Raw genomic sequence first — 16,255 nt, 5'->3', positions numbered from 1 at the left:
GTTAAAAACAATTTGAATGATGATTCCAATGTGATTCACAACAATGGAATATTGTTGTGATTCAATATAAACAAATTCTTCCTCCTAGTACATCTAAAAATAAGGCCTAAACTGATGTGCATTAACACATGAAGGTTAATGCAAACAATTTTAGCAACTCACTATTGGCATTAGTATAAAATGGCTTCTACAGTAAATTATCTTACAGTTCAACTATAGGAGTTAATAAGGTTCAAATAATGGTATTTTAAGGGTGGTACTATCCAGTGTAACGAAAAAAAAAAAAAAAACATTAATTTTAAAAAATAATATTAATTGGAAACATAAAAGAAAAAGGTAATTGAAATAATTAGTAATGTAAAATTGTATACAAATTCAAACTAAATAAAAATGTTTCCAAAATCCAGAAAAGCTAATTCAAAATATTAATTAATATCTTGATTATATTGCCTGATGAAGAGCCTGCAACCTCCAAATGTCAGCTGTGTGATGGTCTGTTATTAAATTATTATTACCATTTTGTTTTGGAGCCTAGGTGTGCTAACTTTGTTTTCATCACCAAAATTGTATATAAATAATAATACAATAATGCTGACTTGATCTAATTATGTTTTCATTAGTGCAAGAGTTTGCAAAACCTATTTAGAAAGTAATTTCCAGTATTTCCAGTATCCAGTATTTCCATTCTGCAATTCCATTTGGTGCTGTGGAAAAACCTAGCTATTCCATATAAATATTAAAATTATATATATATAATTATTACTGACATGCAATGCGGACGGTGGCTTTGCGACTCTTGGAGGTGCCCAGATGACTCCAGGCCACACACAGACACCAGTAGTCCTCGGGTCCGTGGAAGTCCTCCACCTGCTGTCTGGACACATTTATCATCACTTCACGGATCTTCAGCCCTGCACAGAAAGGAAAAAATAAATGGCTAAGAAAAAAAAAAAAAAGGAGACACGATCCACATTTTTTAAGGGCTACAGTCTTTGTAAATCAGTATTAACTAAAGGTAGCGATTCTCTAAACTTAACTGCATTTTGCAGCAGCTCAGCTGTTCCCAAAACAATGCAGCATTTCCATTAATGAGCACTGTTTCCAAAAGCAGCAGTGTAACCTGTTTAAATGTATTTATATCACAATGTTTGCACAGTGAACCGAATAATCAAAAGCTTTCTAAACGTCTCTCTCTCTCTTACGATTCACTGATTTAAGGCTCTGCGCACAAGTCTCTGTGAGGCATTTCTGAAGCAAAATATTTAGCTAAACTGTTCTTCACCCTTTTTTTGACTAAATTATTTTCTAGCTTTACCTGTGCATTAAGTAAAAATTTTTCTATGCACATTTAATGACTCTCTAAATGAGATTCCCAATGTTTTTGGTCCCTTATACAGTACATACGGCTCTGATTGATTCCAAGAAATAAATCATCAAATAGTATACATTTAAATGTAATTCAACTCCAAGCTACAATAAGCTTACTGCATGAAAAGTTTCAAAATGTCTTTAAATGGAGTTAAACAAATAGCAGACACTAAAATTAAAAGCCAGTTAAACCATATTCCCTAAGAGGGCTGGTGCTCTGAATAAACAGCGCTGCTTTTACCACACATCTATCGTAACGCTCTAATGTTCATTTTCTTCTAATCCAATATTGCATGAGGCCACTTGGGCCTAGTTTTTGTTTAATGAACTTACCAAACCCTTGTGGTTCTTACAAGAACCATGACCAGGTAGTAACAGATTAAATAAAGTAAAAAATTGGTATGAGTCAGAATGCAGGATTATGGGAATTATGAAAAAATAATGCACATCTTCCTATAGAGAATCTGAGGGAGTTTTTAAAAGCATTCCCCAAGCTCCTCTCCAACCATGCTGCTCTCTTCCCAGGCTGCTGTATAATGTATTCTTTCTGTCATAAGCCTAATTTTAGTACTGTTGTCGTGCCGACCAAACATTAAATTATGCAAGCGGCGTTTGAGGTAGTGGATTATGTCTTCTCGCAGCCAATATCCAGAAAGCTTTGCAAAACACAACCAAAATATACGAGCCAGGGCAATGGTGAGAGTTGAACCAAAAGAGAGACCTGAAATATGAGAGCGAGTTCACAGAAAGTGAAAACTGTTTTAAATGAAACCGTACTGTGAATTAGAGACACAATTATGTTAAGGGGTAGCGGAGGGAGAATTACAGCTATGGAACTCTGTCGCAGACGGCAGCATTAATGTGAGCCTCCGTGCGGGTCTCTGTGGGTGTATTTGCTCTGCTGAGAGAAAATGAGACTCCTCTTTAATGATATTAAGGTAAGCAATGGAAAATCAATTCAGAATTGCTCAGTCCGAGAAGCACGCTTGGCTGTGAGATATGAGCAGAGAGACGGTGAGAGAGAGAGACGGAGAGGATTTGAAATGAAAAGGGTATTGCTAAATAAAGGGAGACTGAGTCAGGTCAGGACTCTAAGCATCTATAATCCTTTAAATCTGAATGATTATCTTTCAAACAGGCCTGTGGGGAACAGAACAAAACTGACAGAAGAGAAACTGAGCTTCCTGTGCCAAAAGGAAGAGAAAAGACAGCAGCAGCAGACACCTTCAGTAAAGCACGCCAGCTCTAGATACCAGCCCAAATACAATTCCCCAGCTGAATGTTGCGATGGAGAGCTGTATATTCACAGGATAATGTGACGGTGCTGAATATATGGCCTGCAATGAAGGCTCCTGTGGAGAATATGAAATGAAAATACTTGTTTATCTGCATTCAGGGTTATACATGAAGGAAATGAGACCTCTAAGTGACTTGGCAAAATAACCTGTAGAGATCAAGGAGGTCTTTAATACCAGGAGAAAAATGTCTGTTCATTCCCATTTATCTCAATGGCAGTTGCTTGGCAATGTTCAACCATCTTTGCTCATGGTCTCTCAGTTCTGCTGCCAGGATGCTTTGAGCCAATCACTTCTAGCTGTAAATGTCATGTGAATACTTATTTTAGTACTTTTAACTACACAGATGTATGCATAGTTATATTTTATAATAGAAAACAGGTATGTATTCTTTCTTTTTGTTTTGTTTTTATCTGAAGAGACAGATATATAGAGATAAAATGAAATGTAAAAAGAGATATACAGATAAAATACAGAATCACAGGCTGTAAGAAATATGTATGGCTGGTACATTTTCTCAATTCATTGCTATTGGCAAGAAGATATGTACACACCACCTCAGATACAGATTCTGTCGCATCCAATTCCGCCCCCGGAGAAGCAGCCAAGAAACTGGAACCTTCCAGCACTCGTCCGCAGATACTCAGAGGAATCGAGATGCCCAAGCCAAGTTTGAAACTAAACAACAAGAAGCTTGAGTGTGTGACTGCTCGGACAAAGTGCTGCCACCAAGGAAACTGTTTCACTGGAGGCACCGCTGACTTTAAATAAACCATATAAATCATCATTTCAGGCCAGGGACAGAGACAGAGTGTGTGTGTACAGACAAAGGAAAGTAGAAAACAGTAAAGCATGACTAACGATTATGAATGTGTAGCATATGGAGAGTGCTGGAGCTGATGCCAGTGTTGTGTGTGGCCTTACAGGAAGCACATAGACCCTGGCATATGTGATAGTAAACCCATTGTTTCTGAGGCATCCATTAGAGTAGACAGAAGAAAATCTCCCACAAACCAACCAAATGTGACATCCTGTCATGGCTGCCAAAGGCCATGGATTAACTATGAAGCCCAGATACACATCTATAGTGCTTGTATTGTGCTTGTAAACACACAGACATCTTGTGTTCCTGAACTTGCGCCAAGCCCTGTACAAACTATGAACTGCTGAAATGTCTGAGCATCCATAAGGAACAGAGCTCTTTCACATCCTGTGCTAGTTCTAAGTGGAATTCTGCTTCTTGTGATGACATGCATGCATCTTATTTGATTAGTTCATGCAATATTAAAAACATTATGTTTGACAAGCAGTCAGGCTTACAGAATGTCAACATGTAAAAAAAAGTATAGAGTGTAAGTGTGTGTATAAATAGACACACATATATATATATACACACACACACACACACACACACACACTATACTAAATATACCATTCAATAGATAGAACTATAAAATTACACTACAATTATACTGTGTTTGACCTTGAAAAGATCCAAGCTTCCATCCAAGAAAGAAAAAATCCACTTCCTCATTTTCCCTCTTTTCTTTATCCTCTAATTCTTGGTCCCAACACATTCATGTATTCCTTTTCTGCTTTCCAAGCCGGCTCTCATCTTCATCCCTGCTGTACTTTTCACGCCAGATTTAGAGTTGGAGGGCCCATAGTCTACAAGAGAGTCAGTGGTGGGTTTGCTCGCCCATGGTCCTCATCCCTCTTTTCCTTTCTTGTCCTGTTCCAGCATTTGGAGATTGGTGTGTGTGTGTGTGTGTGTGTGTGTGTCAGTGCTGGGATCTGGCTTGTGGCTTGTTGCTGAGTGGCAGTGGAGAGTTCTGGGAGAGATTTGGAGAACCAAATCGGCATCTCACAACAGTAACAATGTCTCAGTGTCTGGATCTGCATGTCCAGTGATGCCATGTCCAAAGTGTCCTCGCTCTCCCAGGGCTTGGCAGAGACCAACAGATCTGATCCCTCTCCTTGTGTTGGCAGCCATCAGGCTGCAGCTGTGTGTTTGCGTGTGTGAACTGTCCGACAGTTGGCTTTGAGCTCTTTAAGCAGTCGGAGGTCTGTTCCATCCCTGTGAGCCTTCTGATCCTGTAGACACGCAGTGTGCATGTGAGGTTATAGGGCCACTTCTAAGATTAAAAACCACAGATGACAGCATGGGCGAATGATGTTTGTCGGTGCCACATCTGGGCAAGTGTTTCAAACTGCAGAACGGCCGTATTTGTGTGACGTGACTAGGGATGAAATGGTTACCAGTTTGACAATAAACCAAGATAAAATTACCAACAGTTAGTGCAGCTTTATTTTTTATTTCTCCTTAAAATCATATTAGATTAGTGTGATTTTTTAAAAATGTTAGCCCTTTATATATATTTCTAAGGTCACGTACTGTACACACTGTGTACAAGTTTCAGGAGTGAAAACCCCCTAAATTATAGTTTTGTGACAATGTATGGGGTGTTCATTTCCAATTTTGTTGCTGATCTGAAATATGTAAATTAATTGCAAGTTCAGTAAGCAGTTTTTGAGATGTCTGGATTTCCCCTTTCATAGATGGGATTAGGTCTTTTTTGTTTAAGTTTAGAAGTGTTGCCATGTCCACTTATTATAAGTGACACTTAGTAAATGTCTTTGGGCTTGTTGTTTGTGCTTAGCTCATGAAGTGACCCAGTTTATGGAGTTAAAGTAGGTTGCTATATTTTATTGGGTTCTTCTTTTTCTTTTCTAGCAAGATATGGCAACACTAATGAGCAAACAAAACATACCCTGTGATTTCTTGCACAGCACATACAGAAAAGACTAGTCTAAATATGTCATTAATGACTAGCTGTTTAGATTGGTTTTGTACACACTGCATAGAAATTCTGCAAATGCATAATTTTTCAAGAATCAATTCGGATGTAGAATGCAATTGCCACTCATTTACATTACCTAACTATGCGTATGTATAAACCAGGATTAAGCACTAAAAAGTGAACTGACAATGCACATGTGGTCTAAAATTATACGAAAACTATATGAACATGTTATGTGATATTTTTTGTCCATGTAAATGTTATTATTAAATGTTTAAGCAAACAATACGTGCTGCTATTTTTATTTGTTCCTTTTCTATAGAAGGCTTGTTGAAATGATTACAGGATGTTTCAGTACTTTCTGAAAATTTCCAAAACATTTGAATAATGCTGTTATAATATTAACTGTGATAATTTTGTTAACTACAGTAATAACAGTGGAGTGACGTAACACTGCTAAAAAGCCCTTTTAGACAGTCTGAGCGTTTTCAGTAGTGCCTTGACTGACACTGGAGTGCAACTGCTAATCCTGCATCAAAGCCTTTTGTTAACAAGTCTGTGAGAAGTCTAAACAGTTACTGTTCATAATCCTGGATTGCAGCTACAGCTTATTTTGCTGTTGTTTGCATGTTCATGTATAGCTCATTCAGCCCTGAGGATTCGTAAGGGCATGCATCTTCTTTTCCCTTCCTCCATCTTTTTCGAACTCCCTCTCCTCTGTTTTTCTCCATCTTCTTTGTCCTTTCTAGATCTCAATGCATCTTGTCTTGTGTCGGTCTTTCTCTGTTGGCGGTAGATGATATAGCACAGTGGGCTAGCTGTGATCTTAATGCAGAATGCTGGACGTCGATCCCTCTTGCAGTCGCCAAACAGCAGGTGAGGACCATCTCACCCTCCATCTCTTGCTGTGTCCCCTTTTCCCTCCTTTTGTAGTTGCCTTCCAAGTGTCTTCTCTTATCTAACTCTATACAGTGACCTTTAAAGAGATTGTTCTCCCAAAATATACAAAATTCTGATATAATTTACTCACCAGGTTGTCAATCCAAACCTATTTGGCTTTCTTTTTTAGATGAAACGCAGAAGCAGATTTGCGCTGCTCTTTTTAATACTTAGAAAAGGCTTTTATGACCTTTAAAACCACTTATGAAAATATGCTGCGTGAACATTCTTCAAAACATCTTTTGTCTTTCATTTGTGTTTTTTTCTATTCTGTCATATAGGACGTGAAGCAACAAAGTTTCATTTTTGAGTGAACTACTCCTTTAACTCTTTTCCTCCTAGACTTCTTGTAGACTTCTTGCATCCTCTCATCCACTTCCCCTTAAATCTCTTTAATGTTACCCTTTCTTCTTGCATTTCTCCCTCACCCTCCATCCTTCTCCGCCCATCCCTCCATTCGACTCCATAAATCTCTCCTTTGGCAGATCTCTATCGTTATTGCGCTCCTAATAAATCTCTCCTCCTCTCTCTTTTCTTTTTTGCTCTCAGTCTGACTATCTTTCTTTCTCTGTGGTAGTAGGATCAGAGGCTTTAGCCGTGTGATCTGTATTGATCAGTGAGCAGTGGGGTTATACTGCTCTGGCTTACCGTTGCTCTGCACTGCCCTGCCCTGCCCTGCTCTCTTCCAGCCCATATCCATAGCCATGACAACAGGCTAAGGTTTGGCCGTTGAGGCACTTTCTGTGGAATCTAAAAAAAAAACTTCTTTTTTTTTCTTTAGATATCAAGGCCTACTCACACACTGTTTCAGCTCTTGGCTAAAATAGGGATAATGGTGTGAAGCTTTGTTAAAGGTTTACCCAACTGAATCAATCTAATTTGTGAAAAGGATCAACACGTTCATAAAGAATTGAATCACTCTTTTGAGTTGTTTCTTTCAACTCACTCATACTACCCTTCACTTCACTACCCTGAATAAGCAGCTTTTTAGAGGAAACAGTTTATTCATTTAATGAATTGACATCCTATCTGCTAATCTTCAACATGTTTTACACTAAACAATACTTTTGGATTGTACTATTTTAAGAGGTTACATTGAAAAAATACTTCTGACTTTTCACAACTTTTCACGACTTCAACTTGTGGCACTTCTCATTCATTCCTATGGTATCCGTAAATGGTGACTGAGTGTAACACAACTCCGACTGAAATTCAATGACGTCAAGGCTGTAATGTGATTAGTTATTAAGGCACACATGATCCAAGTTGACCGTTACGCTTTCTCCAATTGTAAGTAATACAAACCCTTTCTTCCCCCATTAGTAAGACAATCCCTGACTGTAACAGGATCAATGAATCAGTAAATAAATGAATTCAACTTCTGAATCTAGAATTAATTGTTCCAATTTTAGACTGACTCAGTCTGATTCATTAACAGGTTGTTCAGGTTTTTTTTTTTTTTTTACCTGATTCAACTAGTTCACAAAAAAAAAAAAAAAAAAAAACCTGACTCAAAAGTGAGTGATTCATAAAATTATTCATTCATTGAAGTTCAACTCACTTGAAGCAAAATGGGAGAGAGGGGGGTGGGATTGGAAAAGTCCACAAGCCAGGATTCTAACTCAGGACACCCATAGCGCAATGGCGCTATATGTTGGCACACTGCCTACAAAGGCTATTGTTGACGATGTTCGGTCTGATTTGTGAACCAAATCAACTGGTTCCTTAAAAAAAACTGATTCAAAGGAATCAGTTGTTCACTGATCTGGTTGCCAACTTCAACCCACCGATAGCTATTCTTGAGCTGACAACTCAATTAAGGGGAAGTTATCAGAGAATAAGGGCATCATTTTGGTCTGTTATACACAAAGCTGGCATGCAACTTTAACTTGTAATACAGCAGCCAACGGGTATGTAATGACAGAATTTTCATTTTTGGGTGAACAATTCCTACAGTCATTTGCTATCAATTGTAGCCATGATGATTATCACCCCTGGCAACACGAGCAACTGATTCCTCACAGGCGCTGCAGCTCACAGAGCCCTATCAAATACATTTTCATGAAGCGCCAGCATAAAAGCCAACACAGTCCTCATAATTATAAAACAAACCAGTACATTTTATCAAGCACAGGTGCACAAATGTGTGATAATGCACTGGATGCACACACTCACACTCTCATCACAACTGAATTATAAATCAGTGACCGCACAGTGAACCACCAACGCCTGAGGTGTGTCTGTAAGGTCACACACCTGAGCCCCCATTGACCTGCAGATGTTCGTTAGACATCACCCTAGGAAAACACTCTTTCAAATGGGCCTTTATACTATAGCATTTTCAAGTCAATGCAACCCCCCTTTTTTATGCTCTGCAGAAGAAAGATACAGGTCATACAGATTTGGGACGATATCAGGATTAGTTAATGATGACAGAATTTTTTGGAAACCTATCCCTGTGACATCTCTAAATTTAAAATGCAATTGCAGTACCAGATTTTAAAGCTCATGTTTATAATACAACAGTGTTGCATTAGTAGCAAACGAAGCTGTGAATATTGCTGGGAGGTGATTATACTGTCCTGCTCGTGCGTGATTCTGTTCATATGCCAGAGAATCGCAGTGGTGTCCAGTTCTGTTAGCCAGCTCTGCTGTGACTGTGTGTTTGGCCACAGGAAGGAAACAGAGCTGGCTAATTCTGAAACAGACCTGCAAGCTGGCCACTCTTCCTGACGGCGTTCATCAAACATGAGGTGGTAAAGCCGGAGCTTTCCTTTTACATTTCTATTAATGCCTGCAATTTTGTGTTCTGGAATCAGAGCCAAACACAAATGCCTAAAATTCTACAAACAAACAAACCCTGGGTGATATTTATAGTGCAGTAAATTACACTGTTTCATGGTCCAGGACTAGTGCAACTGATTCACATCCTAAAGTAGTTTTTCTCATTTCGGGGCAGATAGAATTTGATTATTTGTGTGTATATATAAGTCCGTAAGACACCGGCTGTCTTCATCAAGCTCGTCCTGTCCCGCAGTGCGGTTTTACAGTCTTTACCAGTCTTCACAAAGTGCACCATTTCAAAATTACTGACAGATTTACAAACCATCCATCCGTGAGTGAATCCATTCAGCCCAGCAAGACAAATAATCCAAGCAGGCACGCAGGCAGTCCAAGGACACCACAGCTTCTGCTCTCCGAGTCTGATTTATCGGCTTTGCCACCGGAGAGATGCAATCGGTGCATATCTGTGCTGGACTGAGGGAGCCCGGTCTTAATCAACGGAGCCTCAAAGATGTACAGAGATGATTAGGCAGTCCAACATCCTGCTGAGACTCAATGGTCAATACCGGGCACGGATAGAAGATCTCTGTAAGTGTGCTAAGAGGAAGCTGAGATAGCAAGCTGGGCGCATGCAACATCTCAGTTGAGTTGGATGTTTATTTTAGCACATGATCCGAGATCAGCCTTGAGGCTTTCAGCATGTGAGCTGATGTTACATAGATTTGTAAGCAGTAGGTTCTTTCTACTTTAAAATGGGTTGTGTGGCCTCCTGGTTAAATATCTAGGATGATAACTAAAAGGCTGTAGGTTTGAGTCCCACAAGGGCTAATCTATAAGCACTACTGTGCCTGCGGCAAGTCACTTAAACCCATGAAGCTCCAGGGAGATTGTCCTTATTATAAATGCACCATGAGACCTGTTTCATAAAAGATTTAGCATAATTACAACAGCAACCTCTATGGTTTTTCTCAGTTGCTTTGAATCAGAAATAAAATTCTCAAAACCACTTGTTCATCCTCCACATCATCTAGTCACTTGTGCACATCATAAAACAGTTTCTTATTCTTTTAAACAAGTTGCGATTGCTTTGGTACAGTACATTCATGCTATTGATTATGTACATGTCTGCGGTTTCCTACATTATCAGTTGCTATTGCCATGTTGCTCAAAATGCATTATATAGTTCTCTATGCAATAATCTTACACCTCAAAACATTTAGTCATTAGTTCATCGTATAAGTCATTAAATGCAAAATGGTTTATCTAGTTGACATAAACTGTCAAGCATATACATTTCAATTAGACTTTTTGTAAATTTGCCATTAATTGTGGAAGTGAATCTTGACTTAATGAAGAGAATGTAGATCAACCATTGATAAACCAGTTCTCCGAAATTGCTCAAAGGTGCATCTCATAAACCTTCAAATGGAAAGCATATATAGATAGAGAACAACACAAGAGTTACAAATGTTGACATTGGAATTTCTAATTTTCTTTCCACCTTTGTGCCAATATTTCTATTATATTTCTCAATGATGTACTTTTTTCAGACCTCTAGTAAAAGTGTAACTGTATCCTATCCAGTTTTTAAATCAATATCCCACATAGAGTAATGTGTAAATTTGTACATTTGAAATGGATATATGGCATAGACCTGTAAGAAGTGCAGCCTTCTGCATTTCAGTTCAGTAACTGTCATCCAAACTATTGCCATAGTTTACAGCAGGTAATACTAAGAGTGCACTCTTATACTGACAATATGACTAAGCATTTTGACTTTCTTGTTTGTGAACAATGACTTTTTTGAGGACTTTTCATAATTCTGATGCCACTGATGTGTTTATTGACATACTGTAAATACTTACTTTTGAGAGATATAAATATAAATACTAAATATTCTGAGTAAGTTACAGACTTTTGCAGGTAATCCATTGTGTGGTGATGTTTGTACGAATTGTTTAGATAAATGCACATACTTCTTTGCAAACCAAAGTGACTGAGGATAAGTGTAAGTGATTTATAAGATCCCACTTAGAGTATTTTATAAATTAAAGTCAAATGAGGTAGATTTTTGAGAATTACTATGAACTTGATCTTCATTCAATCTAATTTATCACCACATTTTCATCCAAATAATAATTTCTCAACACAGAACAGAGGCCAAATCTCCAAGTGTAGCAACAAAAAACTCCAAACATGACAACACACAATATGTGCCCTAATTACAGTAATAACAAACTTTGAGTTGTTTGCAAACACACTTCCACACATACAGATTAGATAAGATTCAGTTTGGATCCCTCCTGAAGCAACATCATTTACTCTACTTATAGACTACGCTGGTATTAATGAATAACTATCCACATAAACTACCATTTTAAAGTTTCAGTAAAACACAGTATAAACATTAATATTGTAAAATATTTAATTTAAAATAATTTTTTTCTAAATTAATGATTGAAATATAATTTGTTCCTGTGATGGCAAATCTTACAGTCTTCGGTATCACATTTCTGGGAGAAAAATATCCATACAATTACTATTTAAAAAGATTAAAACAGCTGCTTAATAATTTCAGCATAATTTGATTAATAGAAAGTTCAAAAGAACAATCTATTTAAAAAAGGAAATATTGTCTGAAATTATTAATGCCTTTATTGTCATTATTGATAATTTCAGTGCTTACTTACTAAATTAAAGGATTAGTTCACCGAAATATTAAAATGATGTAATTAATGAATCACCCTCATGTCGTTCCAAACCTGTAAGACCTCCATTCATCTTCAGAACACAGTTTAAGATATTTTAGATTTAGTCCGAGAGCTTTCTGTCCCTCCATTGAAACTGTATGTACGGTCTACTATCCATGTCCAGAAAGGTAATAAAAACATCATCAAAGTAGTCCATGTGACATCAGAGGGTCAGTTAGAATTTTTTGAAGCATCGAAAATACATTTTGGTCGAAAATAACAACAATTATGACTTTATTCAGCATTGTCTCTTCGGTCTCTTCTGGGTCTGTTGTGAGTGCGACTGCTGTGACAGTTGACGTACAATGCTGCTGACGTGTTATCTTTGTTATTGGGTGCACCAGAAAACATGTCAGTAGTGTCGTGAACGCGCTCACAACATGAGGGTGAGTCATTAATGAAATAAGTTTCAATTTTCAGTGAATTAACCCTTTAAAGTATTAATGTCTTTCAATATAAATAAATAAGTAAAAGTACTCATCCCAAACCTTTAAAAGTATTAAAAGTATTTCTGACCTTTCTCAAATAATCAATAGCATTGACTGAAGCATCTCACGTCAAGTGTGAAATGTCCACATTGATACTCTTAACTACATCCTCACTAGCAGTCTTATTTTTAAACCTTTCAATACAGGTATCACTCAAAAGCTGTACATTTTTCAACTGCGAACAGTTGTCCCTTTTATCAATAACAGACAAAGATGAAAGAAATCAATACAAAAGGTAAGAACAAGCCTGAAATGAGCTAGGCTGCTTTTCAAAGGTTTTGAATATAAGGCAGCAATTCACGCCTGGGTCAAGCACTGATACGATGGGGAGGGGTGGGGGGTATTGGGGGATAAAGTTTTATTTCAATAGGTTGCATCACTAGAGCAGCCCTTTCAGCTGTCAGAATCTGCACCAGCAAACACTAAATGCAACAATCAGTCTCTTTCAAGCTCTTACAGATAGCACACTATGTTTGATGGAGAGTGAACTGAAAGATGAAAGCTGCGAGAAGTTGAGCCGAACGTCTGCTGCTGCAGAATTTGACATTCTGGACACCACTCTCCCATCAGGCACTGCTAGATGTTTGTGTTTGACAGACAGAAACAGATAGAAGTTGCATTAAAGGAATAGTTCACCCAAAAATGAAAATTTACTGTAAATTCACTCACCCTCAGGCCATCCAAGATGTAGTTTGTTTCTTGATCAGAACAGATTTGGAGAAATTTAGTATTGCATCTTTTGCTCACCAATAGTTCCTCTGAACAAACAAACTCATTTATATCTTAGCCTGAGGGTAAGTAAATTTCAACATGTAAATTTTTTGGTGAAATATTACTTTAAAAAGCACTACAGCACATGCATATTTACCCGTTCCTAGTTCAATGTGCTCCAAAGAAGTGTGCTGGTTCTGATGGACCCACTCCCCATTGCATTTAAAGAAGATCTGGAGGGCAGGCCGCGCACGGCAATGTAGCTTGATGGGGTTGCTTTTGACAATGTATGCATCATCGGGCTCCTGCAGGAAGTGAGGCAGTGTTCCAGACATCGCTGAGAGACCATCACGTGACCCTGCAACAAAAATTCAGGAGTTATACGTCAGCTCTAGAAGAAAAATCACATTTTCATTCAACATGAAGCAAAAATGTCTAACTGGCTAAATCCGCTCGACTGGCAGCTACCTATCTGCGAGTTCCTATAATCAGACACATCAGCTAGGGCTCCCTGACAGCAAGATTACTCACTTCTTTAACTGGCCTGTCAATCACTTTCAAAAGCGCTCTCAGGTTGGATGACGTTTTCAAACGAGCACCATATGAGCCAGTGACACAGAGAGATAAAGTGTAAACTGCCCTAAAGCAGCTGAAGTTGCCTGCAGATGATTTCAGAACCATGGACAGCAGCCAGTAGATACTCAATAGTACTAGCATTTTCAGGACCGTGGACAGCTCCTCTGGACTCTGTGGCTTCACATTAATAAAACAGGCATTATATGAATGTGTTTGCTCTGTTCCAAAAACCAGTAAGCTGCTAATGGAGGCAACATTTTAAAGCAAAGTATTTTACTTGCCAACACAAAGGCTGTTCCAAAAGTTGGGTAACTTATTTACACTTCCTCTGAAAATACCTTATTTTAGACTGTTCTAAGGCAACACCATGTGTGTCCATGCATCTCACATTCAATGTAATGATCTCAGTAGAAATATAAACTTACGATGGAGGCTAAAGTGATAAAAATATTAAAATAAATACTCTTAGCAAACCCTGGGATGACAAATTGTAGGTTAATTTAAAAAGGAACACATTTCTGATTTGTGTTGAAAGGAAGTAGTACCTAAAGCCTGTGGATAGTGCTGTAGCAGACACATAGTAAAATGGAGGAACCGTGCATTCAGTAATCAAAGTTGTGCTTTTGGGTATTTTTAAGCCACTGTATGGTAATTATACCCAAGTTAATCCACAAAAGGCATATTTACTTTGTGACAGGATCTGAGAGCATTTGCTATCACAGCAAGAGCTGGACTAGACTGATTTTGTGGAATCCAGAGTAAAGCTCACATTATATTTATTTGATATGCAAAAAGAGAAAGACTGTTAGTCTGTTATTCATATCAGGTCCATTAAATAATATTAAAGTAATTATTTTTTTTTAACTATGTACTATTTATTAGGACATTTGTTAATTCAAAATGGATTAAAATTATTTAAAAGGTTAGTTCACCCAAAAATGAAAATTGTCATTAATGACTCCAGAAAGGTAATAAATACATAATCAAAGTAGTCCATGTGACATCAGAGGGTCAGTTAGAATTTGTTGAAGCATCGAAAATACATTTTGATACATTTGATTATTTTTCATGCTTCAACAAATTCCAACTGACCCTCTGATGTCACATGGACTACTTTGATGATGTTTTTATTACCTTTCTGGACATGGACAGTATACTGTACATTAATTTTCAATGGAGGGTCAGAAAGCTCTCGGGCTAAATCTAAAAAACTGTGTTCCGAAGATGAACAGAGGTCTTCTGGGTACGACATGAGGGTGAGTCATTAATGAAATAATTTTAATTTTTGGGTGAACTAGCCCTTTAAAATTAATTAAAAATGATGATTATTATTATTATTTTATTAATTAAAATCGACTAAATGGTTATTAAATGTATTTTTTGGTGTTAGTTCATGTTAACTAATGTAGTTACCTAATGTAAGCATTTGGAACCTTACTGTAAAATATATTTTTTATTCTTCACATAATTAAAGTTCATGCTAAAAATACTAAAACTAAATATCTATATAAAACAACCAAAACAAGTATCAAACGCAAAAATAAATGTGTCCTGAAGTGTTTCTCTTCTCTCTCTGACTCACAAAATTTTCTGTAACTCTCCATTGTATCTGTCGAATAAAGCATTAAAAGCTTCAAAATAAATTAAAAGTACTGTAAATCTATAGCTATTAAACATTTTAAAACTGTTCTGACATGCCCCATGAAACCGACCACATACGGGTGTGAAATTCTATTTCACACAGGCATATTTGGAGGAAGATTTAGGGTCTAAAAGTGTCTTGTGGATAAAAGAGCCACACAAGAGTGACAGGAGCTGAAATATCCACAGTGATTCAAAGCTCACAGTGATTTAAAGCACTCCTCTCCCTCGCTCTTCACGTTTCTCTCGTGCTCACTCTCCATTTCTCTTTCTGTCACTGCATGTGTGTACACACACACACACACACACACACACAAACACTCTAAGACTCTCCTCCTCTAATAAAACTGTCACAGATGTAATTGGATGGGATATTTTGGAAACGATTTCTCCTGACTGAAATCTTAAGCATAATAGAGATTTCTGTTGACTTGTAATCCTTCCCTGGGAAACTTAACATGTGTGTGCAGTGTGCACAGGTGTGTTATCCTCTGGAAAACATAACTGATTCATCCTGATTAAAATGAATAGAGAAATGCCTGCGTGTGCCGCTCACGCTGAGAAAATCACAGCCCTCACGCCGCCCCTCCTTCTCTCACTGTCTCTCTCACACCAGAGGACAATTTTATCACTGAGTGTTTCTTTCATTGCTCAGTAGACTTAAAGTCAACAGACACTTTCCTAAAATACATTCCTTGTCTTACTATGAACATTTCATCAGAACATATAAAAAAATATATATAATAATAATAATATAATAATAATATTAATAATTATAATTGTACCTTGGTAATCTTTCAGCAAAATGTTTCACTATTAAAATGACTTTCCTTTCAGGGTAATAATGTTGACCAAAAGTTGAATGACTACGTAACCTATTCTAAAATCATGTCAAAAGTTAA

The 16,255-nt window shown here is 37.5% G+C and overlaps 1 protein-coding gene across 3 annotated transcripts in view; it reads right to left on the bottom strand.

Annotated features, from left to right (window-relative positions):
• The window catches only part of unc5da (unc-5 netrin receptor Da), a 179,954-nt gene that overhangs the window by 51,012 nt on the left and 112,687 nt on the right, over positions 1-16,255 (bottom strand). For 2 of the 3 annotated variants that reach the window (XM_026196317.1, XM_026196318.1), the window contains exons 2-3: positions 13,294-13,494; positions 768-911 (exon numbers count right to left, since the gene is read on the bottom strand). In XM_026196317.1, coding sequence (XP_026052102.1) covers positions 768-911; positions 13,294-13,494 — 345 coding nt within the window. Of the gene's footprint in view, positions 1-767; positions 912-2,592; positions 2,677-13,293; positions 13,495-16,255 lie in introns of those variants that run through there. The other variant, XM_026196319.1, reaches the window with a different exon arrangement.

Source organism: Carassius auratus, chromosome 21, assembly GCF_003368295.1.
Source record: "Carassius auratus strain Wakin chromosome 21, ASM336829v1, whole genome shotgun sequence".
Lineage (NCBI taxonomy): Eukaryota > Metazoa > Chordata > Actinopteri > Cypriniformes > Cyprinidae > Carassius > Carassius auratus.
The sequence above is the reverse complement of the archived record's forward strand: the minus strand, read 5'-3'. Positions and strand labels throughout refer to the sequence as shown.